The sequence below is a fragment of the Crotalus tigris genome, unplaced genomic scaffold (genome assembly GCF_016545835.1).
Source record: "Crotalus tigris isolate CLP2741 ecotype Arizona unplaced genomic scaffold, ASM1654583v1 scf7180000020455.750797, whole genome shotgun sequence".
Classification (NCBI taxonomy): Eukaryota; Metazoa; Chordata; class Lepidosauria; order Squamata; family Viperidae; genus Crotalus; species Crotalus tigris.
This window is the reverse complement of record NW_024098029.1, coordinates 330,777-353,831: the sequence shown is the minus strand read 5'-3', so window position 1 is coordinate 353,831 and position 23,055 is coordinate 330,777. Positions and strand designations below refer to the sequence as shown.

The 23,055-nt window shown below is 46.0% G+C and overlaps 1 protein-coding gene across 10 annotated transcripts in view; it reads left to right on the top strand.

The window, feature by feature from the left end:
- The window catches only part of ANK1 (ankyrin 1), an 89,150-nt gene that overhangs the window by 50,314 nt on the left and 15,781 nt on the right, over positions 1 to 23,055 (top strand). For 7 of the 10 annotated variants that reach the window (XM_039366897.1, XM_039366902.1, XM_039366903.1 and 4 more), the window contains 28 exons: positions 1,011 to 1,109; positions 1,567 to 1,665; positions 2,398 to 2,595; positions 2,864 to 2,962; positions 3,111 to 3,209; positions 3,864 to 3,962; positions 4,586 to 4,783; positions 5,068 to 5,166; positions 5,253 to 5,351; positions 5,871 to 6,068; positions 6,863 to 6,961; positions 7,348 to 7,446; positions 7,623 to 7,721; positions 8,428 to 8,520; positions 8,620 to 8,692; positions 9,584 to 9,607; positions 11,883 to 11,979; positions 12,771 to 12,852; positions 13,380 to 13,477; positions 13,610 to 13,834; positions 14,833 to 14,987; positions 15,876 to 16,087; positions 17,660 to 17,864; positions 18,320 to 18,416; positions 19,197 to 19,425; positions 19,811 to 19,936; positions 21,356 to 21,475; positions 22,001 to 22,085. In XM_039366897.1, coding sequence (XP_039222831.1) covers positions 1,011 to 1,109; positions 1,567 to 1,665; positions 2,398 to 2,595; positions 2,864 to 2,962; positions 3,111 to 3,209; positions 3,864 to 3,962; positions 4,586 to 4,783; positions 5,068 to 5,166; positions 5,253 to 5,351; positions 5,871 to 6,068; positions 6,863 to 6,961; positions 7,348 to 7,446; positions 7,623 to 7,721; positions 8,428 to 8,520; positions 8,620 to 8,692; positions 9,584 to 9,607; positions 11,883 to 11,979; positions 12,771 to 12,852; positions 13,380 to 13,477; positions 13,610 to 13,834; positions 14,833 to 14,987; positions 15,876 to 16,087; positions 17,660 to 17,864; positions 18,320 to 18,416; positions 19,197 to 19,425; positions 19,811 to 19,936; positions 21,356 to 21,475; positions 22,001 to 22,085 — 3,505 coding nt within the window. The remainder of the gene's footprint in view (positions 1 to 1,010; positions 1,110 to 1,566; positions 1,666 to 2,397; positions 2,596 to 2,863; positions 2,963 to 3,110; positions 3,210 to 3,863; positions 3,963 to 4,585; positions 4,784 to 5,067; positions 5,167 to 5,252; positions 5,352 to 5,870; positions 6,069 to 6,862; positions 6,962 to 7,347; positions 7,447 to 7,622; positions 7,722 to 8,427; positions 8,521 to 8,619; positions 8,693 to 9,583; positions 9,608 to 11,882; positions 11,980 to 12,770; positions 12,853 to 13,379; positions 13,478 to 13,609; positions 13,835 to 14,832; positions 14,988 to 15,875; positions 16,088 to 17,659; positions 17,865 to 18,319; positions 18,417 to 19,196; positions 19,426 to 19,810; positions 19,937 to 21,355; positions 21,476 to 22,000; positions 22,086 to 23,055) is intronic. The other 3 variants (XM_039366898.1, XM_039366900.1, XM_039366899.1) reach the window with 3 other exon arrangements.

The following is a 23,055-nucleotide window of genomic DNA, read 5'->3' as shown; positions in this document are numbered from 1 at the left end:
ACTCCCAGAATTCCACAGCCAGCAGAGCCGTTGCTGAGAATTCTGGGATTTGAAGTCCACTCACCTTCAACTTGCCAAGGATGTGTTAGGCACGAACAACCAGGCCCACACGTGCAGAGGTCAAGCTAACTACTTTACGGATAAAGGAGAATATTCGTAGTTCAGGGTCCTTGGTGCTCTCTGAGCTTGGTTGTTGTTGTTTTTTTGCAGACATCTCATCACCCAAACTAGATAACATCATCTGTGCTAGTAAGGAGTGGAGGTTGCTCTCAATTTATAGTCCAATGGCTTGTCCTCACAGCATTGGTGGGAATGCAGAGTTCAAACTAACTACTTTATTATGTTCTGCCTATAATACAAGAATCTGCACTGTCTGTCAACCTACTGTTGGTAATAATTAGCAAAGGCTGCAAGGAACCTAGAGTGGGTCAGTCCTTTTGCAGTCGCACAGAGACTTCAGGCTAGCTCCATGCATGACCCTTCCTCTCTACCAGGCTAAAGTTTCCCAGCAAGTTGGGAAACACTGTTGTAAAAGATTCTTTGACTCTTACCCCCATGTGGGGTGGGAAAAACCCAAGCCCAGAATGGAATACCATGGGGAGCCCTCTTCTGAAATAACATAAATCCCCAAACTTAAAAAAAAAAGCAAATACGTCCTCGTGTGTAGGAAAGGACTGCAGTGCGCATGAGACATCTGAGTGAGCGAGGCCACAGTTCTCAGACCTTGTGTTAATTTTGGAAGATTTTGGCGTTGGTCAAGCAGGGAAGGCGTAAGGCGCCTGTTTTGCTGCTAAATGGAAAACAGTGGGTTTAATTTTAGGGGACAAGTTTAGTGTTTTATTTAAGAGTCAAAAGCCTCTGCAGGCATTCAGGCACCAGTTGGGTTGTCCCAAAACAAGCATGCCACCCAAAATGTACTCTGGGTATCAGGTCCCAGGGCACTGCAGTTTTCTGGGAAGAAATTTTGTCTCATTTCTTCCCCTTTCTTTGCTCTCTCCCCCACCCCGTAGAACGGCATCACCCCATTGCACATCGCCTCTCGACGTGGCAACATCATAATGGTGCGGTTGCTGCTTGACCGGGGAGCCCACATTGAGGTTCGCACCAAGGTAAGTCCTGCCACTAGATGGACAGTGTGGAGAAGAATGGAAGAGAGAGAGGTTGGTAGAGAAGCACCACAGCCTGTCCCTTCACAGGGACATTGGCCAGGGAGATCAGGAGGACCAGTGGAGGAAGTAACACCTGCAGTTAGGCTGCTTGTATGTGCATCATGATGCTACCTGCAGGGACAAAAGCAGCAGCTCTTGTGTTGCAACAGCACAACACTGCTTTTGTTAGGGTGATGGAGGCCTTGGATTCTGTAGACCCCTTTGTTCCTCACCAAATCCAGGGATGGGTTGCTAAAGAAATATGTGTATATTCCCATCATTTTGGGAGTCACTCAAGATTGGCTAGGTGCTTCCAACAGCCCTCAGTTGGTGTGCATAACAGCATTGCAGGGTACAAGACCTGTAAAATACATATTTTACTCTCTCCACATCTTTTAAAGTGCTACCTTTTCTACAGGATGAGCTAACCCCATTGCACTGTGCCGCCCGTAACGGACATTTGCGAATTGCTGAAATCTTGCTGGACCATGGAGCACCCATCCAAGCAAAGACCAAGGTGAGGAGCCCAGAGAAATATATATATATATATTTAAAAAATGTAATTTACTTATCTTTGCTACAGTCCCAAATTACCAGCACCTCTGCCTAAAACCCATTATGATTTCTTGACGTAATAGGAGCAAAGAATTCAAGAGGCAATGAAAATTGATCACTAGCAAATGATCGGTTTCAAGTATTGGAAAGGGCTCAGCCCTGCTGGATAATATGTTCTGCTGTGCTCATAACTGATAGACAAAAAAGTTGCCCAGCGGCCTGTGATCTGTAAGAAAAAAGAGAGCCACCTTTTCGTGTCCTTCTAGGTTGCTACATATGAAGCTCTTTGTGGCCTGGGGCCTAACTGTTTGAGGAAATAGCTCCGACAGCTTCTGCTCAGGTGGTATGTGTCAGCAGAGTTGACACACCATGGATCGCTTTGATTAAGCGGTGTCATTTCTCAGAACCCAGAAAGTGGCCTTGTCTATTGTGGTGCCTGCCTTATGGAATGAGATGCCCATTCTGGGAGTTGAAGTCCACGAGTCATAAAAGAGCCAAGGTTGCCTACCCCTGGAATAGGCTTATGCCATGGTTAATGCATATGGGCAAAGGTCTTAATTGCAATTTGCACAGGAAACTTCATTGCTTCTCGCCTGGTCTAACGCTGCTCCTCCCTAGTTCTCCAAATAATAGCATCTACCTGACTATCCTTTGTAGGGCCATCCCAATCTCACCCTCCTTTCCTTTGTTGCAGAACGGCCTCTCCCCCATCCACATGGCCTCCCAAGGTGACCACTTGGATTGTGTTCGGCTTCTGTTGCAATATAACGCCAACATTGATGACATCACATTGGATCACTTGACCCCACTGCATGTGGCTGCCCACTGTGGCCACCATCGTGTGGCCAAGATCCTGCTCGATAAGGGAGCCAAGCCTAATGCACGGGCCCTGGTGAGTAGAGGCCACCGAAATAAGGTGAGGCTAGGCCAGGGGTAGGCAACCTTGGCTCTTTTATGACTGGTGGACTTCAACTCCCAGAATTCCTGAGCCAGCCGTGCTGAGGGGAAAGGGAGAGGTTTCCAAGCTGAGCCATGCTGGCTCAGGAATTCTGGGAGTTGAAGTCCACGAGTCATAAAAGAGCCAAGGTTGCCTACCCCTGGAATAGGCAGATACCTGTTGCAGTGCATTACTGATTGGTCTCCTTTCCCTGGGTCTGCAGAACGGCTTCACTCCACTGCACATCGCCTGTAAGAAGAACCACATCAGGGTGATGGAGCTTCTTCTGAAGATGGGAGCCTCCATCGATGCAGTGACGGAGGTAACGGAGCATCATGAGTTCAGGAATCTACTGATTTCTGTAGAGCTAACCTCAAGTAAATGGCAATTTCTAACTACAGTATCAAGAAAAAGATGTAGACAAATGCAGAATTAGAATTCATTTATTTTCCCTCGTTTTCTCTTGATAGTCGGGCCTCACTCCTCTTCATGTGGCCTCCTTCATGGGAAATCTTTCTATTGTCAAGATCTTGCTCCAACGGGGAGCATCTCCCAATGTTTCCAATGTGGTGAGTAAAGATTAACTGACGATTGAAATGTTTCTTTTGAACAATTTATGTTGCTCTAAGCCAGGGTAGGCAACCTTGGCTCTTTTATGACTGGTGGACTTCAACTCCCAGAATTCCTGAGCCAGCATGGCTCAGCTTGGAAACCTCTCCCTTTCCCCTCAGCATGGCTGGCTCAGGAATTCTGGGAGTTGAAGTCCACAAGTCATAAAAGAGCCAAAGTTGCCTACCCCTGGTCTAAGCTGTACATTCCAGGCATGGGTTTCATCCCATCCAGTTTCGGTAATGGCAACAACGTTATACTTAATCAATTAAATTAATTAAACTAAATAATTAACTGAATTCATTTTAAAGTTTAATTTTAAACTTTGATTAATCAGTTGATTAATTAACTAATTAATTAAACAATTAATCAATGGAACAGCTTGTCTTTGGAAGCTGTGTGTGCTCCATCACACACGTATTGTTTATTTGACTTCCCAGTTTGACTTTGTGTAGTTTTTGGAGACGAAAGTATTATTCATTTTTTTTTTAAAAAAAAGCAGACAGTCCCCTCACCTGAATCTTTCCATCTTTGAATGCTGAGGGAGGCTGATGGGAATTTTTTTCAGCTCTGGATGTTCTCTGGAATGATCCTTTCTTCTTTTATTTGCGTAGAAAGTAGAGACACCTCTCCACATGGCTGCTCGGGCCGGGCACAGTGAGGTAGCAAAGTATCTTCTCCAGAACAAAGCCAAGGTCAATGCCACAGCTAAGGTAGGTACCTGTCTGTCTTTGGGATCCATTAGTCAGTGCCTGCAACACCAGGGAATGAATGGCTTTAGTGGCTGCATGTAGGAGAAGAACATTAGAGCTGGTAGGTGGAGTTAAATGAGTCATCTGCCTAGAGTCGTTACAGTGCCACAAACAGTTGACCCTTATCTGGCACCAATTTAGTGTTGACTAGATTCTTGTGACTAGATTCTTGTGTATAGGCTTGAGCAGATTAGATTCTTGTGTATAGGCTTGAGCAGATTCTTGTGTATAGGCTTGAGCAGTGTCTCCAAACTTGACAACTTTAAGGCTTGTGGATTTCATCTCCCAAAATTCCCCAGCCAGTCATGCTGGCTGGGGAATTCTGGGAGATGAAATCCACAAGCCTTAAAGTTACCAAATTTGGGAAATCCCGCAATAATGAAGTGGCTTGACTGACCCAACGTAAATTTGTTCCCATGTTCTTGCAACTCACTGGATCAAAACCACCCCAGTCCTTGCCTGGGAATTTCCTTGCACAAGAGAGCCTCCCGCTACCTCCTTTGGGGCAATGTGGGGAAGGTAGACCATTCAGCCAGCGCTATGCAACAAGCTAGGATGAGAAATGTGTATCTTTCTTATTTCAGGATGATCAGACACCCTTGCACTGTGCCAGCCGCCTTGGGCACTGCGCCATGGTGAAGCTGCTCCTGGAGAGTGGCGCCGATGCTAACCTCTCCACAACCGCTGGACACACACCGCTGCACATCACAGCGCGTGAGGGGCACCTGGACTGTGTTTCTGCTCTCCTGGAGAAAGAGGCATCCCAGACTGCCATGACTAAGGTTGAGAAAGAAGGCTTCCCCTTCCCTTCCCTTCCCTTCCCCTCCCCCCCTCCCCTCCCCTCCCCTCCCCTCCCTTCCCTTCCCCTCCCCTATCTTTCCTCCCTTCTCACTTGACCACAGAAATTTGGGGTTCAATTGTAGTCGTGTCAAGGATTACCTGCACTGTTCCCGATACTGCAGTTGGGGGGGCTTGAGCGGGCAGAGAGGTGTGGGCCAGCGTGGGGTGCCCCAGAGAAGAGCCCTCCCTGTGTCTCCAGCTGCTGACACTCCCTGTTTCTCCCCAGAAAGGATTTACCCCTCTCCACGTTGCTTCCAAATACGGGAAGGTGGATGTGGCCGAGGCTCTGTTGGAACACAAGGCACAACCCAACGCGGCAGGGAAGGTGCGTATAAGGACGTGGCCTCACCACGGCTGGGAGGTGCCGCTGCCCTCGGTGAGCCCTCTGTTTTTGTTCTGCCTCCTCTACAGAACGGCCTGACGCCTCTGCACGTCTCCGTCCACCACAATAACCTGGACATAGTGAAAGTGCTGCTCCCCAAGGGGGCCTCTCCCCACAGCGTGGCCTGGGTAAGAGGCAGGTTGGCAATCAGGCAGTCCGTCCTGGCTGGGGTCAGAGGGGGTGGTGGGCGAGGATGCTCAGAGGGCAGTTATGACATGTCTGCAGCACAGGGCAACCTCCGTGCTCTGGTGTGGGAATCTGTGGAGTTTTTGAGAGAGAGATCTCTCTGGCTTCACTTCCCTCCTTTAACCTCACTCAAAATACGAAAGAAAGAAAGAAAGAAAGAAAGAAAGAAAGAAAGAAAGAAAGAAAGAAAGAAAGAAAGAAAGAAAGAAAGAAAGAAAGAAAGAAAGGACTGCCAGTCCCTAGATATACTTGGGAATGGACCCTCTTGGTCAGCCCCCTTTTCTCTGCTAAGTCATCTCTTTGTGAGGGTAGACATCTCTAGTTCCCTTAACTGTTCATCATACAGTTGAATCTCCAGCTCCAACGCAAGGGCTTGGTTCTAGCTCTTCAAGGACCAAAGGCTTAGAGACTTTCGGCCTTCTGATTTCTCTGCAACTTCCCTGCTAATCTCTCTACAACAGAACGGATACACTCCTTTGCACATTGCAGCCAGGCAGAACCAAATGGAGGTGGCTTGCAGCCTACTGCAATATGGTGCTTCTGCCAATGCGGAATCCACGCAGGGAATGACGCCGCTGCACCTGGCGGCCCAGGAGGGCCACGCAGACATGGTGGTGCTGCTCCTCTCCAAGCAGGCGAATGGCAACCTTGGAAACAAGGTGAGTAGATCTTGCTCTTCGTTACCTCCTCGGAAGGATGGTGGGGACTTGGGGAAGGGTCGAGAGGATCGTGGAGGTCTCCATCTCTCCTGATCAGGAGAAAGTGAGCAGCCGTTTTAGTCCTGTCTTTTGGCAGAAATAAACCAGGAAAACTATAATGCACTTTCCAGGTTCAGGAACAGTACATAAGTTTAGAAAGCAATGATGGAGGAATAAGGAAAAGGTTGCCTTTTCCTTATTCCTTCATTGCTGTCTATTCTGATTGGCAGTGATTTTCCAATATTTTAAGCATACCTCAAGGGGGCCAGGATCATCTGAAACCTTGTGCATGTGGAGACTCAAAGCCTAATCTCTCCGTGTTCTTCTCATGAGCATCTAAATGGCCCTTGCAAAAATTAGAATGTGGACTCAGTTGAAGGTTCATTCTGGCTTTATTTGTTCATATATTATGAAACTGCACATCTGCAATTTCCCTCTTGTAAAAGTACTAGGGGAGAAAAAGAGACTTTTAAGAGAGCGAAAACAGTCATGGATTAAAGGAGGCGCCAGACGTCCAGCGAGCGAGGCAGTCCTCACACCAATTATGCGTAGTGTTGGTCAACGTCTTTCCATGCTTTAAGGCAATTGCCAGGGATTAGCAACTGGATGGAACCTGTTGCTTTATCCTTTTTATTTGTGGGTTTTCTATAAACATTTTTTTAGCTACTGTTGGAGGAGATCAAATTCTCTCCTCACCAGAAGCATTCCTCTTCAGTTTGTACACTGTCAACAACTTGGATTGTTTTTCATTCCAGAGCGGCCTCACCCCTCTCCACCTGGTGGCCCAGGAGGGACACCTCCAGGTGGCAGACAACCTGCTCAGGCATGGAGTCCAGGTGGATGCGACGACTCGGGTGAGAATTGCTAGCACGGGGCCAAATTATGTGGGTTAAGACAGAGAGAAAGGGAATATAATAAGCTGAGATGGGGTTGCTTGTCCTGATGGTTTACCTCCAATCTTGCAAAGATGGGAAACCATAATATTTATTTATTTATTATTTGTATCCTGCCATTATTGTTTATTTTACAAATAACTCAAGGATATAAACATATCCAGCTCACCTTCCTCCTGTTTTTCCTACAATAACAACTCTTGTGAGGTGGGTTGGCCTGGAAAAGTCACCCAGCCGGCTTTCAGGCCTAAGGTGGGACTATAACTCACTGTCTTCTGGTTCTGGAGCAGGCTATGGAGCTCCCAGAAGAGGTTGTGAGGCCTATCCTGTTTATCATTGCCTTCCAGATGGGCTACACGCCATTGCACGTGGCTTGTCATTATGGGAATATCAAGCTGGTGAAATTTCTGCTCCAGCATCAGGCTGATGTCAATGCCAAAACCAAGGTATGGAACAGGACTGTCCACAGAGGTGGGTGGATAGGGTCAAAAAAGTCAAGAGGAAATGAAAGCCCCACCCCGTTTAGGGATGTCACAACACCTGTAGAAGTGTTGACACCCCTGCTGTTGGAGACCCACCATGTCTTTTTAATTGCACCGGTGTCTCTCTTTTTCCCTTTCAGCTGGGTTACACCCCTCTGCATCAGGCAGCCCAACAAGGCCACACCGACATAGTCACTCTTTTGCTCAAGCACGGGGCTTCACCCAACAAAGTCAGTTCGGTGAGTGGGGACACCCCAGAGGTCATGCAAATTGCTATTTGTCTGAATTTTCATCGCTTGACTATGGGGATGCTGCAATGGCCATCAGCATGAAAAATGGTCATGTCCGTTTTTTCAGTGCTGCTTTAATTTCAAATGGTCACTAAATGAATGGTTGTAAGCCAGAGACTACCTGTACCATTGCAACTGAGTTTGTCCACCTTCCTACTGGTCTTCCTTTTCTCATTTTATCCACCTTTTTCTACATTATGGATTTCTTAAGGGAGCTAGATCTTTGCATAAAGCAGGGGTCTTCAAACCTTGTTCTTGGATGACTTGTGGACTTCAACTCCCAGAATTTCTCAGCCAGGCATGCGTGCCTGGCTGAGGAATTCTGGGAATTAAAGTCCACAAGTCATCCAAGGGCCAAGTTTGAAGACCCTCGGCATAAAGTATTCAAAATACGAATATTTAAACCTCATCATCTTGATGAGAACACTCGACAGTTGAATAACTGAAACATTTCACCCTTCCTAGTACGGGGAATCAGTCTGGACGGGCCACTGCATTGATTTCAAAAAGAGATTTGGCCACACAGATATCATTTAAGTAGGCTGCCAAATTCAGGTTCGATGCAGAATTTGGAATGCCGTTTGACTGACGCACAATCCCAGCCAGGACTTGCATAATTGTGAATAATGGGCCCCCTTTCTCTATCTCTCTGCAGAATGGCACCACCCCGTTGGCCATCGCCAAGAGACTCGGCTACATTTCTGTAACCGATGTGCTGAAGGTTGTCACTGACGAGAGCAGCTTCCTGGTGAGGTCCACCGTCCAGCCCGGTGGGGGGAGTGGGGGTGTCACAGGGGGGCTTACAGCTTTGAGGCGCCCCTCCCATCTGACCTGTTGCTTCTTGCAGTCATTAAGTGACAAGCATCGGATGAGCTTCCCAGAGACGGTGGATGAGATTCTGGATGTATCTGAGGATGAAGGTGAGGTCTGTGGGGCTACCAAGAATATCCCTGAATGCTGTTTCCCCTTTTGGGGGGGAGAGAGAATCCCTCAGTGGTGTTGAAAATAGCATCCTGTTTACAAGTACAGTATATTCTACTTTGCTTCCCCATTAGACAGGAAAGAGGATAAATAGAACCAAAATGATGATCTTTCTCCTATTTTATCTAAAAAAAATGACTCTTTTCTATATTCATTCTGTTCCTCTTTCCACAACATTAATTCTTCAGACTGCCCTAGTCCTTTGACTGTAGGAGAGGGAGAGAATTCCAGTTTTTTTTTTTTAACCTAGTGGCTCCTATTTTCCTTCTATCCAACAAAATAGACCAGTTTCGCAGCTTAACGATTCCCAAAGCTGTCTAATCAGAATCAGAATAGAGCTGGAAGGGACCTTGGAGGTCTTCTAGTCCAGCCCCCCCCCCCGCTCAAGCAAGAGACCCTATACCATTTCAGACAAGTGGCTGTCCAGCCTCTTCTTAACAAGCTCCAGTGACTTTCAATGCAGATTTCAAGGCAGTCCCTGTCTATAGAATTCCACACGGTTATGCTGCTTTCTTCAGTTTGATGCAAGGCTTGGATCCTGCGAGTAGCCCACCTTGGCTACAATTGACACCAATCCCATTTGGGAAAAGGACGAGAAAAGGGTGACCTCACCTTCTCCAGTTTTGACCCAAATTTTGCAGCAGTGCCTGGTTGTAGAGACCAGGGGTCTCCAAACATGGCCACTGGCTGGGGAATTCTGGGAGTTGAACTCCACAAGTCTTAAAAGTGGCCACGTTTTGGAAACCCCTCACCTTGACCAAAACTGGGACAACGGAGTCCACTGCCTTCAACCAACCGACAAACCAGCTTTGTTTTCTCTTGCTTTGCAGGCACGACACACGTAACTCTCCTGGGTATGGATTATGTATTATTGTGGGTTTGGCTCACCCGCCCGCCCCCATTGACACCATTCCACTCCACACGGCACACGCTTGGGCCTCACATGCCTCCATTCCACGCCAGCTGTGGCTTCCCAGGGGGCCAGCTCACCCACCACTGTCTGTCCATTGTATCTGTGATTGAAGGGGCGGGTGGCGCAGGGAGACTGTGAGCAAGCCACCATTTCATTGCAGCAGGTTCTTTGTTTAATGTTAGACTGCAACTCGGTACTGAAAGGAGTTGGAGGCACGGCTAGCAGCTTTATTTGACTCTTCGCTCCCCAATTTTCACAATTCTAAGATGCATGGACTTCGACTCCCAGAATTCCCCAGCCGGCATGAGTCGAATTCCACCCATCTTAGAACACTGGCCTAAAATAACCCAACTTCTTTGACTACCTCACTTGGCTTGGCTTTTCTTGACTTGCTTTTCACCCAGTGCTGTGCAGAATTCTCTTCCATCTTCCCCCCCCCCACACACACACACCAGCAGTTCCTATTCGCTTTGAGTGTTTGACCTCATGTTGATTTCAGAGGGGAAGAGAATTTGGGTGCAATTTTGACACGTTCAGTCTGGTGCTCTTCTTTGTGCTTAGTGACGAGGCAGCCAAGCTGTGAAAAAAATGGCCTTTCGTTGGGGTCTGTGACAACTCACCACAGCCAACGTGCCGTGGCAAACTCGCTGAGGGACAAGAGTTGCACTAAGACGGAAGAAATAATTCAGTGGAATCATTAAAGAAAGGATGCCCAAGGAGGGACAAAATAAAACACAAATGACAATAATCATTTTTTAAATTGCTTTAAATAGTTAAATGGAACTGTTGAATTGTCCCAGGGCCAGTTGGCTGTGACGAATTGGCTGTGGAGAGTTGTCCCATTCCATTGTGCCACTTTCTCTTCGGCTGCCTGCAGCCTCAAAATGACCTCCTCTTCCTCTGTTTAATTCTGTGATAAAAATAACATGAGGGAACGCTTGCGGGAGTTGCTTTAGATTGGCCAATATAGGCAGCCAGGAAGGTTTTCAAGAGGTGGAACAGAATGTCAACCCCCCCCCCCTCAAACCTCATCAAGAGGTTTTTTTCAGTGAGCTCAAAATATCACCAAGGGAAAGGTGAAAACAAGCAAGCATTGATTTGACTTCTCCCTCATTCCTTAACACAGGGGTGAGGAACAATGGTTCCTTTATGACTTATGAACTTCAACTCCCATAATTCCTGAGCCAGCACGGCTGGCTCAGGAATTCTGGGAGTTGAAGTCCACAAGTCATAAAAGGGCCATGATTCCCAACCCCTGCCTTAACAGCTATTGTTTCCCCGTGTACCACCACCTTCCTTTTCCACTCATATCTCCTCCTAGGATTTAAGCCAGCTTTCCCCTACCATTTTCCAATGATTTGAGCCACTCCTTTCCTCATGGTTCTCCAAGAATCTAACCTCTTTCCCCATCACTTGTCTTCTTCTAGCAGGGCGTAGTTTTTTTTTAACCTTCTGTCATCTGAAAAAGAAAGAACACTGTTCCTCCAGCTTAGCAACATTTAGCCACTGGTGATCCTCACACACAGGGCCAATTGCTGTTTCTCAGAGAATTCATGGCGGTTTGAAATAGGAATTGCTACTCTGTGAATATCCACCACGTTCTTGAAGCAGATTTTGCAGTTGTGTACTAAAGCATTTTGAACCAGTGATGAAAATGGGACAAAGAAAGATGTTTCGAATCCTTTTTTCAAAGCTCCATAAAAAAATACCAATCTGTCCTTCAAAAGCCCTTTTTGATATATTCATAGCATAGTAGTTTGTCTTGTTGTGTACTATGCTGTTGTTGATTGCAGGATGAAGTCACATGAGACCTCAAGATTGTACACATATTATTCAGGAAGACACATCTGGATTAAATATTAGTCACGGGAGAAGGACACTTTCATTACATTATTGGGCTTCTATAGGATTCAATCCATAAACTAGCATTTGCCAGCCTTGTTCAACCTGCATTGGAAGGTCCAATGGAATTGGGAGTTGTGGTCCAATCGCACCTGCAACATGTTTGGTTGGATGAGCTGGCAGATCAACAGGGCTCCAGATTAAGTATAGTTGTGGAATGGTCCATGGAAAATGGATGTTCTTGTCCCTCTTCCTGGCATAGGTTCTGGGCTACAGGACTTTCCTCTATTGTATGTGAAGGACAACAACAGCCTTGCTTTTGTCTTGTTTGAGCTCTGATTGCGCCGTGTTTTCATCCCTGTCTCTTTTTTTAGGAGATGAACTGCCGGGTACCAAGATGCAGAAGCGGGAACTTCAGTATCAGGAAGATGAGAGAGAAATAGTGGAATTTGTCCCCAAATTGGACCACACGTAAGATATGGAAAGGGTACTATGCATTGAATTGGCAGCTTTTCATCATAAGCACAAATTGTTTAGACCAGGTTTCTCTGAATGAGATGATCCAGCATCTTCCTGGGATATTCATAGATCATATATCAAAAGTACCATCATCTGTTTCTTATGGACATTCGTAACCATAGTGATGCAAAACACCAAATTGTGACATCATAATGCATAATCCATATTCTGTACTCTTCTGGGGAGATTTTCAATCATCCAGGATGTGGTTGTCCCAAAGGTGCTTTTTCCAAAAGGCAGCTGAACTTTCTTGTTTTTATTTTCTTTCAAAATGTTTCATTTCTCATCCAAGAAGCTTCTTCATTTCTAACTTAGTTAACTCAGTTAGAACTGAAGGAGTTTTTTGGATAAGAAACAAAATGTATTAAAACAACAACAAAAAAGTTCAACTGCCTTTTGGAAAAAGCACCTTTGGGTCATGTCCTCTCGTACTTGCAATGCAATGATGCAATACAAAGTCATAATATAACTTTGCAGTACAAGGTTCTATGCGAGGGAGAGAGTGTGCATTGTGAAGATGCCTGTTTGTGAGGTGCATCCTTTGCACCCCCTGCACGTATCTCCTGTGCACATGCATAGATGGATCCGTGTTAGTTGAGCAGTGCAAGATCATAACGGAGCCCTTAACGGCCTACCTCAGGCATGTGGCTAAGCCCTTGGAGATAGGATTTCAAGAAAGGCCAGATTGCACCCTGTTTTCCCAACACTCTTCTTCCTGTTTTAAAATTTGTTTTGCAACCCAGAAGGGAGGAATCACCAGCTATCCCTCGAATCCCTTGCGTTACGCCTGAGACAGTCCTGATCCGGCCGGAGGAACCGGAGCAGGTGAGTGTCAGCCCAACAAGGCTACGTTGTGGGCAGGAGTTGAAAGCGTTTCACAGGCGCTTTCTTGACCATTACTTATTAGTCCGGGGGTGTCCAACCATGGCAATTTTAAGAACGGAAAACTTCAATTCCCGGAATTCCTGGCTGGAGAATTTGGGCAATTGAAGTCCACAAGTCTTCCAAATTGCCAAGGCTGGACGGGCCTCTGTTAGACCAAGCTGGAGTTGTGTGCTTAGCAGACCCTGATCCAAAATCGTTTCCCACCCCAGCAGCCTAATGTGGGTAAAACTAAGAATGAGGAGGAAATGGTCCATGGGACAGGTGCCCCCTTTTTTGGCAGAGGTGCCTGAATCTCTGGGTTCCAGGATGGCAATATGAAGAGCTTGCATGGAGAGGAGTTAGGGTGAAGAGGGTTTGTAGTGGAAAATGGCATCTGGGGGAAGGAGGTCAAGGTCACGGAGAGCCCGGCATGGATTGGCAAGGTCTCATCCTATGTTTAATAGGAGACCCATTTCTGTTCTGTCTAGCCTTCCAAAGAGTTTGATGAAGAGTCCCTCATCCCAAGCAGTCCTGCCACAGAGACCTCTGACAACATCAGCCCGGTAGCCAGCCCTGTCTACACAGGGTGAGTCACCTCTCCCACCTCAACCCCTTATGAAGCTGTAGGAAGGGTCTCATGTAATCACAACAAAATCATTGCCTGAGTCTTTGGATGGCGGTATTGTATGCCTATATATGTCTTCTTCTCCCCTCCCAGGTTCCTTGTAAGTTTCATGGTAGATGCCCGTGGAGGCTCCATGCGGGGCAGCAGGCACAATGGCCTTCGGGTCATCATTCCACCCAGGACGTGTGCAGCACCAACTCGCATCACCTGCCGCCTGGTCAAGCCCCAGAAGCTACCAGCTCCACCCCCTCTGGCAGAGGAAGAAGGACTGGCCAGCAGAATTATTGCTCTGGGCCCTTCTGGAGCACAATTCCTCAGGTGAAAGCTTCCTCTCCAGGTGTTCTCCCTGCAGATATGTCCCAGCTGCTGGCCAGCTTTGTGGCTGTCACATGTGACACTCATGCACTGAAGTGTTTCTTGGATGCCAGTGCCGAAGGACAGCCCTCCCTCCCTCCCTTCCTCCCAGATGTAGGTTTCTGAGAACAGACTTCACATAGATGTTACAATCCTTTTATTCCGATGGTCGTATTAAAAAGAGATTGAACAAGAACTGATGGTTCTCTGGCCTAGAAACATCTCAAGCCTGGGTGAACTTCACATTTTGCATTAAGCCACAGTTTGTTTAACCTTGGTTTGTGATTGACACCAGAAGTGGCTTGGTTCCCTAAATGTAATTCCACAGTTTGGTGTAGGTGTTCTGTGAATTGTCTCAGTGTAGGACTTCCTGCATACGGGTGTCGTTTGGTTTTCTAGTCTATTTCCCAGTACAAATGAGGACCAATTTGATGTAGTAGTTAGAAACCAAGAGACTGTCAGTTCTAGTCCCACCTTTGGTACGTATCCAGCTGGTAATTTTGGGCCAGTCACTTTTTCACAATCCTAGGAAGGAATATACGGCAAACCACTTCTGAAAAACCACACATGATTGAATGAATGAAAAATAATAGAAAACAGGAATGATTTTATAGTAAAGATGCAGGCTTCTTCAAATGTACTGAATGATAGTTTCCAAAATTTTGAGCCAGAATGAACTACTTCTATGACTGACTCTGCTGTCAGTCTGGCAGCCAGGAAATCGGGCCTTAGATTTCAATTCTCCCTCAAACAAAACTAAATATCTTTACGACATGAGCCACTAGTATTGAAAATGGATAGGGTGGAGGTTTTGGTGGGAAAGCGTTTCTTGTAAGTGACATGATACACGTAGGCGTGCTAATGCCTCAGATGCTGGACAGCCTTGGTACTGGGAGGGTCTTCAACTGTTAGTGAAGACAATGGCCGTCCACATTGACTTCTTATGTGCAATTCTCCTGTAGCCCCGTGATTGTGGAAATCCCTCATTTTGCCTCGCACGGCCGTGGTGACCGAGAATTGGTGGTCCTACGCAGTGAGAATGGGTCTGTATGGAAAGAGCACCGCAGCCACTACGCAGAGAGCTATTTGGACCAAGTCCTCAATGGGATGGATGAAGGTAGGGACATCTACCTGGAAGTCATCAACTTGTGTAGGGACTCCAATGAGATTCCAAGACTGGGAAGCTATGATGGGACTGTCACAATTGCTTGCCCATCTCTGGACCTCCTCCTTCTCCTCAGCGAATCGCACAGCCTTTCTCCAGTGGAGTTTCAAAGATGGGAAGAATTGTCTGTGACTATTCCAAACTTGCTGAGAAGTTGGAGGTTGGAAAAAATAAAAAAACGGCAAGCTGATAAACATGAAACTAGGAGAAACGTAGCACGGTGCCTTTCTAGCAGCTGTTATTTAATTTTTAATAGACTTCTTTGCATTTTTATAGAGTGGGACTATTTGCTTTGAAAGGGCCATTTCTCCCCTCCTATTGGTGATTTCTGTTGCATGGTACAAATGTTTTGATTCTAAGACAATTCAGCGTTTTGCTGAAGCTTCTCTGCGTCTTGCCATTTTAATGATGTCTAGGGCCGCCTTCACTGAAACCTGCATTCTTTGTTGCAGGGGGTGTTAGTACATTTTGGGTTTGGAGGTTTAGTGCAGTTTAGCTTCAGTGTCCTGGTCATTCTTCTGTAAAGAAAATGCTTTCGCCTTTCAAGAACCTGAAGTTAGAAGAAGTCTTGAACATAGGATGTGGCTTTCTGTTGCTCAACCTTTGACTCCATAGGGCAGCCGGCTGAGGAATTCTGGGAATTGAAGTCCACTCCTCTTAAAGTTGCCAAGGTTGAGAAACACTGCCGTAAAATCCAATGTTTTGACCCTTTAATTACTTATATTATTATGATAGTTGTTAGTATTTTTATTGAGATCCTGATCGATTTCTTGCGGCACGCTAGCCACTGGTTCTCTCGTGACCTGTGGATTCTGAAACTCTTCAGTTAATCTTTCACAGAGCTGGAAAGTCTGGAAGAGTTGGAGAAGAAGAGGATTTGCCGTATTATCACGACCGACTTCCCCCTGTACTTTGTGGTCATGTCCCGGGTGCGCCAGGACTGTGAGTTGATTGGCCCAGAAGGGGGCTGTCTCCAGAGCTCCTTGGTGCCCTTGGTCCAAGCCACCTTTCCTGAAACGGCCGTCACCAAGAAAGTCAAGTTGGCTCTGCAGGTATTGAATGATGGCGAGTCGGACGATGTGGCTGCTTTCACAAGAGCCTAATTCGGTTACTGGATTGAGTCATTTTCTGGGTTTGAACAATAGTTCAGATAGGATGGGCTTGTAACATTTATCTATCTATTATCTGTCTGTCTGTCTACCTATCTATCTATCTATCTATCTATCTATCTATCTATCTATCTATCTATCTATCTATCTATCTATCTATCTATCATTTGTCTCATCTATCATTATCTATCATCTCTCTCCCTCTCATCCATCCATCCATCCATCCATCCATCCATCCATCCATCCATCCATCTATCTATCTATCTATCTATCTATCTATCTATCTATCTATCATTTGTCTCATCTATCATTATCTATCATCTCTCTCCCTCTCATCTATCTGTCATCCGTCCATCCATCCATCTATCTATCTATCTATCTATCTATCTATCTATCTATCTATCTATCTATCTATCATCTAACATAAACACACATCACCCTCCTACCTCCCCATCCAAAATCCTGATGAAGCTGACCAAACTTTGGCTATTTTAGGAATGAGACCATTAGATTCATACTAGACTTATTTAAATGTGCTGTTCGGGTCTTGTGTTTGTAGCAGTGTCTGTGTGCTTGTGCCTGTGTGGAAGTGATGAAATTTATCCAGATTTATTATCTATAGTGATGATGTGACATGGGTTTTGCCATATTGATGAAAACTCACATCAGGCTCAAGCAACTGAACTACTCGTGAATAGCCTCAGGCTGAAACTTTATTGCTGTTCACCTGTGTCGCATCAGTGTGCTTGCCTTTCCCTGGGAACAGCCTGGGGGAGCTCATGCTTATATTTCTTATGCTTCACCCCTCCCTCCCACCTAGCTGGCCGTTCTCCCACAGTTCAGAATTCTTCATATCTATGTACAGGTAGTCCTCAATTTACAACCGTTCATTTAATGACTGTTCAAAGTAACACAGCGCTGTAAAAGTGACTTATGACCATTTTTCACACCTGCATTGGTTGCAGCATTCCCTTGGTCACATGATCAAAATCCAGATGTTTAGCAACTAGTTCATATTTATGACGGTTCCAGTGTCCCTCGGGTCACGTGATCAGCTTTTGCCACCCTTCTGACAAGCAAAGTCAATGGGGGAAGCCAGTTCCACTTAACAACAGTGTTACTACCTTAACAACTGCGGTGATTCACTTAACAACTGTGGCAAGAAAGGTCGTAAAATGGGACAAAACTCAGCAATTATCTCGCAGAGCAACATAGTTGTGGGGCTCAATTGGGCCGTTAAGTAAAGGACTACCTGTATATATTTGCGCAGGCGTTTTTGTATGCTGCACTGGTGAGCTTAGACACAGAGCTGACCAATAGTTCTTCGTACAGGTATTGTAGACATTAAAGCAATCACTTACAACTCCTGGAGGCATTTCTGCCCACCATTCCCTTTCTTTTGAATTCTGCCTGTCTGTGGCCTGTTAGGAACGTCAGCCCACTGCTTCTTCATTGCTTTGATTCAGAAAGAGGCCCTTTGTGAGACCTTCTTGGGTTCTGGTCTTTCTCTTGCAGGCTCAGCCAGTGCCTGATGAGCTGGTGACAAAACTCCTGGGCAACCAGGCAACCTTCAGCCCAATTGTGACAGTGGAACCGCGCCGTAGGAAATTTCACCGACCTATTGGGTTGCGCATCCCTTTGCCCCCTTCCTGGAGAGAGAATCCCCGAGACAGTGGGGAAGGTGATACCACTAGCCTGCGTCTCCTCTGCAGCGTTATAGGTGAGCAGGGACTTTGGGGGTTATCTAAGAAAGAGCATCCCTTCCCATGTTGCTTCTTCTGATGGAGATGATGGACCCAAATGAACCAGAAGGAAGCTTCTGTATTTCTCCCCATCTTATCTCATCAGCTTCAATTTTAGCACCAGCCTTTTCTTTAGATTGGCTGCCCTTTCAAGGCATTCAAGAGGAATATCTTTCTTTCTTTCTTTCTTTCTTTCTTTCTTTCTTTCTTTCTTTCTTTCTTTCTTTCTTTCTTTCTTTCTTTCTTTCTTTCTTTCTTTCTTTCTTTCTTTCTTTCTGTGTCAGTTGCATCAGGGACAAAACAGTAGGCGACTCTTAGTCACGTTGCAAAGGGCCGGCCAATTGGCCTCACGCAGAGCTGAGCTTCTGTATCAAATTTCTAGACTCAAACTGGGGATTGAAGACAATCAGTTCTTTCCACTTTGTTTCCTTAGGAGGAACCGCGCCAGCACAATGGGAGGACATCACCGGGACCACAAAATTAATTTATGCCAACGAGTGTGCAAATTTCACCACCAACGTGTCAGCCAGGTGAATTGGAGGGAAGGTTTGGGAGAACATGTTGCGTAGCACCTCAAGAACACATGCTGGATCTCATATGGCCCCAGGGAGTGCAACGTACAATACAAGGAATTGCGTTGATCAGCCTTTTAGATGTACTGGATTTCAGCTCTAATCATCCCAGTTTGGTGTAATCCAACATGTTTGAAGGATATTGGGTTGGGGAAGGAAACCCTAAAAAAACACAGGGTGCCATCACTTTATGGTACATAATGGTCTAGGGTCTCCTGCTTGAGCAGGGGGTTGGATTAGAACAGGGATAGGCAACCTTGGCTCTTTTATGACTCATGGACTTCAACGCTCAGAATTCCTGAGCCTATCCCTGGACTAGAAGATCTTCAAAGTCCCTTCCAGCTCTATTCTGATTGATTGAACTAGCAGTGTCCCCATTCAGTCAAACTTGACGTCTGTTGATTCCATGCAAATGTCCCTGTTGTTTTCTTGGCAACTGAACAGCAGTTGTTCAACTTTTTCTGGTAGGATCTCATAGCAATAGCATTTTAGACTTATACACCACCCCATAGAGCTTCACAGCACTCTCTGGGCGGTTTACAATGTAAGCATTATTTGCCTGTTGCTCCCAACAACCTGAGTCCTCATTTTACCAACCTTGGAAGGGGGGAAGGCTGAGTCCATCCACCTTGAACCATATCAGGATCGGATCCCTGGGGAGAGTTTGCCTGCAGTGTTGCATTTAACCACTGCGCCCTCCAGGGCTCCTAGAATTGTGTTACCTTTTCCGCCACGTAGGTTCTGGCTGGCAGACTGCCCGCGCACAGCCGAAGCTGTCCATTTTGCTACTCTGTTATACAAGGAGCTGGCAGCTGTGCCCTACATGGCTAAGTTTGTGGTCTTTGCCAAAATGAATGACGGGCGGGAAGGACGTTTGCGCTGCTACTGTATGACCGATGACAAGGTGGACAAAACGCTGGAGCAGCATGAAAACTTCACTGAAGTGGCACGCAGCCGGGACATTGAGGTAACTCCTAGGTGTAGGAGATGACCAGGCTGAGCCAGAAGGCAGGGCCAACGTGTCATCAGTTTGGAATCCCTATGCCAGGGGTCTTCAAACTTGGCCCTTTGATGACTTGGGGACTTCAACGCGTGCCTGGCTGAGGAATTCTGGGAGTTGAAGTCCCCAAGTCATCAAAGGGCCAAGTTTGAAGACCCCTGTCCTATGCGCTCATAAGAGACTTAAGTTCAGACCCCATGAGTTCCATTGACCCGTATCTATCTCCAGAAGTACCAAGGCTCTACGGGGAACAGGTGAGGGGAACGGGTGAGGGGAATGGGTGAGGTGGAACACAACCTTTTAAAATGGTAAGAAATCATTGCCTGGAGAACCTTACCGTGGTCTTTCACAGGTGGCTGAAGGCATGCCCCTCCACATGGAGCTTTCTGGGAACCTGCTGCCAATCAAGAAGGCTGCCCAGCAACGGAGCTTCTTGTTCCAGTCTTTCCATGAGAACCGCCTCATCATCCCAGTTAAGGTAATCAGCAAAAATTTTGGAAATCTGGGGTTGTCTAGTGGTTTTAAGGCACCAGGCCAGAAAGTGGAACATCATGAGTTCAAGCCAGGGGTAGACAACCTTGGCTCTTTTATGACTCGTGGACTTCAACTCCCAGAATTCCTGAGCCAGCATGGCTCAGCTTGGAAACCTCTCCCTGTCCCCCTCAGCATGGCTGGCTAAGGAATTCTGGGAGTTGAAGTCTACGAGTCAGCAGCTCTTTGAAGCTGAAGTCAGGGCCAGGAACATGGTTGCAAAAGGATTAAAGGATCAAAGAAGTGCAATTATGATGAGCAGGTGACTGAAATTTGCGTCCTACAAGGGAAGACTGAAGGAGGTTTAGTCTTGAGGAAAGACAACCGAAGAGAAGATAACTAGTACCTGATGGAACATCACCCAGAAGGAGAGAAACTTTTTTCAGTTGACCAAGCATAAGGGGGCATGAATAATGGCCTTAATAGTGACAAAAGCACTCCAGAGTGGAACCAATTATTGAAATAATTAGTGAGGGGCCTTTTTTCACTGATGTGTTCAAGCAGAGGCTGGGAAATCATTGTGCAGGATCTTTAATCCGGATTCCTGCAGAGAGCAGAGGTTGGACTTCACAATGTTGAGCTCTTAACCACAGCATTAAACCAGATTTTCAAAGAATCTCATTAGTCAGGTTTATTGCAAGGAAAACAGTCACAGAATCTTGGATACTAATCTAGTTCTCATTTATCAGGAAGTATGTTGAGGCAGGGCCACCTTCGAATCACAGAATCCTAGGGCTGGATGAGATCTTGCAAGACTTCTAGTCCCACCCCCCTGCCCGTGATTATACAATCACGGTCAATGGTTGTCCAATCTTTTCTCGAAAATCTCCAGAGATGGAGCACCCATAACTCTGCAAGGCAAGCTGTTCCATGGATGCCTCCTTGCTCCTCTTACTAACTGCCTTGTGACTCAAATGGGAGAACTCATAACTGCTGAGAACGGGCTGGAGGATTCTGGGAGTTGAAGTCCACAAGTCTTAAAGTTTGGAGACCCCTGGTTTAGAAAATACAGAAGTCACGTCCATTTGTTCTTGTCCTGATACTGTTTGAAATATCGCTTCCCATTCCGTGGCTCAGAGAATGCTATTGCGGTGGCTCCTCCCAACTCTGGATCCTATGATTCTTTGAAGGACTACAAACCAGCTTGGAGCTGAAATTAATTGCCAGGAATTTATCTCCCAGGCTCACACAAGAAAGAAAATAAGTTGCTTTGTTTCTGAATATCTTTCTGATAATACCAGAAAAGAAAGTAAAATTAGAAAGATGGGGCTGATAGTAAGTAAAGGAGGATTGTGGAAGATGAGTAATATTTTGATCTGCTTGTTGAATAACTTTAATTGGTTCCCTCTGGTCTTCTGAAATGTAGGTGAGGGACAGTAGCCGGGAATCCAGTGGCTCTTTGTCCTTCCTCCGCAAGCCCATGAAGTATGAGGAGCTTCAGCATGTGCTGTGCCATCTGAACATCACTATGCCACCCTGTTCCAAGGTGAGTAAGTCCACCTTCTCTTGCCCTGTCCTGCCCATGTTCCATTGCTTTGAGTAGTATCCTACTCTTTTTGGCACCCTGCAGAACAGGTGTAGAAACAGCTTCAGGATTCAGTCCCATTGCAAGCTTGCAATTCCCTGCCACACACCCAAGTTGTATATATCTACAGTTGTCTGATTCTGATGAAAGATCAACAGTTGTGAATTTGTCCCCCCTCCCTTCACTGCCTAGTTCCCTTGAAAACACGGAAAGGAGCATGGTTTTGAGGAGGGAAGTGATGCGATGGACTTTGTATCTGGAGAAGGAATGGGTAGTCTCCCAGGGAGGAACCAGGAAGTAAAAGAATGCTATGGGTATCTCCCAAATCAATGTTCTTCGATCTTTGGTCATGAGATGTCCCAGGCCGATGGCAGAAATGGGAGAGTCTTTAGTTTTTGAGTATACCCACCCAGCAAGTATTTGTTGGGTGGATGCTCCTCTCCACTTGGAGGCTGAAAAATCTTAAACCTCTCCTTGTTGTCCCAGACTTTGGGCAGTGAAGATCGAAGGAGAACCTTGACACCACTTGCCCTGCGAGAGAGATACAGCCTGCTCAGTGACAGCACTCTAGGTAAGGAGGCAAGATACCAACGCTGCAAGTTGGACAGAGCCTAGAACCCTATTCCTCTTTGCTAGACTCTTAGCATTTAACTGGGTCAAATGAAGGTGGGTATATGCATAATGGTAGTTTTTGGGAGCTGAATGCAGTGAAATTTCATTTTAATGTATGCTGATTAGTGTACATTTAAAGTTACAATAAAGTTTCTATTCTATTCTATTCTATTCTATACTGTATTTCTATTCTGTTTTTCTATTCTGTTCTGTTCCTATTCCTATTCCTATTCTATGAAATTGCCAGTTCGAGAGTTTGTAAGCTGGAAGACTTAGCACAAGGCACAATGTCCCACCAGGGATGGGTGATGTCAATTAGAAGGCAGATGTTTTCTCTGCAAAGGCCCCCTGTATTCGAAACAAAGTCTACAGTGGAAAGACCGAGCGGGTTTATTCACATCTTCCTTGATGTGCTAGCTGTCCACAATAGAGAGTTAGAATGTTTTTCTGCATCAAAAGTTCCTTGATGGTCCTGTCCCATGGATCCTACTGTGATCTGGGGCGGCGGTAGTGGCGATCGATGGCAGACAGTTGGCACCACAGCCACATCTGTCCCTCATCTTTGTTTTTTGAAGAGTGTTGAAATAGGTGATTTCATTTTTAAAAAAGGCCGATAGCCTTGTGCATCTTTGCTGCCCCTCCCCCTCCCGACAAGGGACCTGTTCAGAAAAATAGTCTGCTCAGATGCTTTTAAACTTATTTTTAGAAAAATATTTGCAAAATGTACACACCCACACCTACCCACTCACCCACACATACACACACACACACACCATTCAAGGAACAATATGAAAACCATGCTTGAATTATTTCCTTGTTTATTTTATTTCCGTCATAGGCCAGCATAAAATTAGTAGCAGTCACTGTAACGTAGAAGTAAAATTTAAAAAAAAAATCATATTGATAGATTAAAATAAGGTAAAAATAAA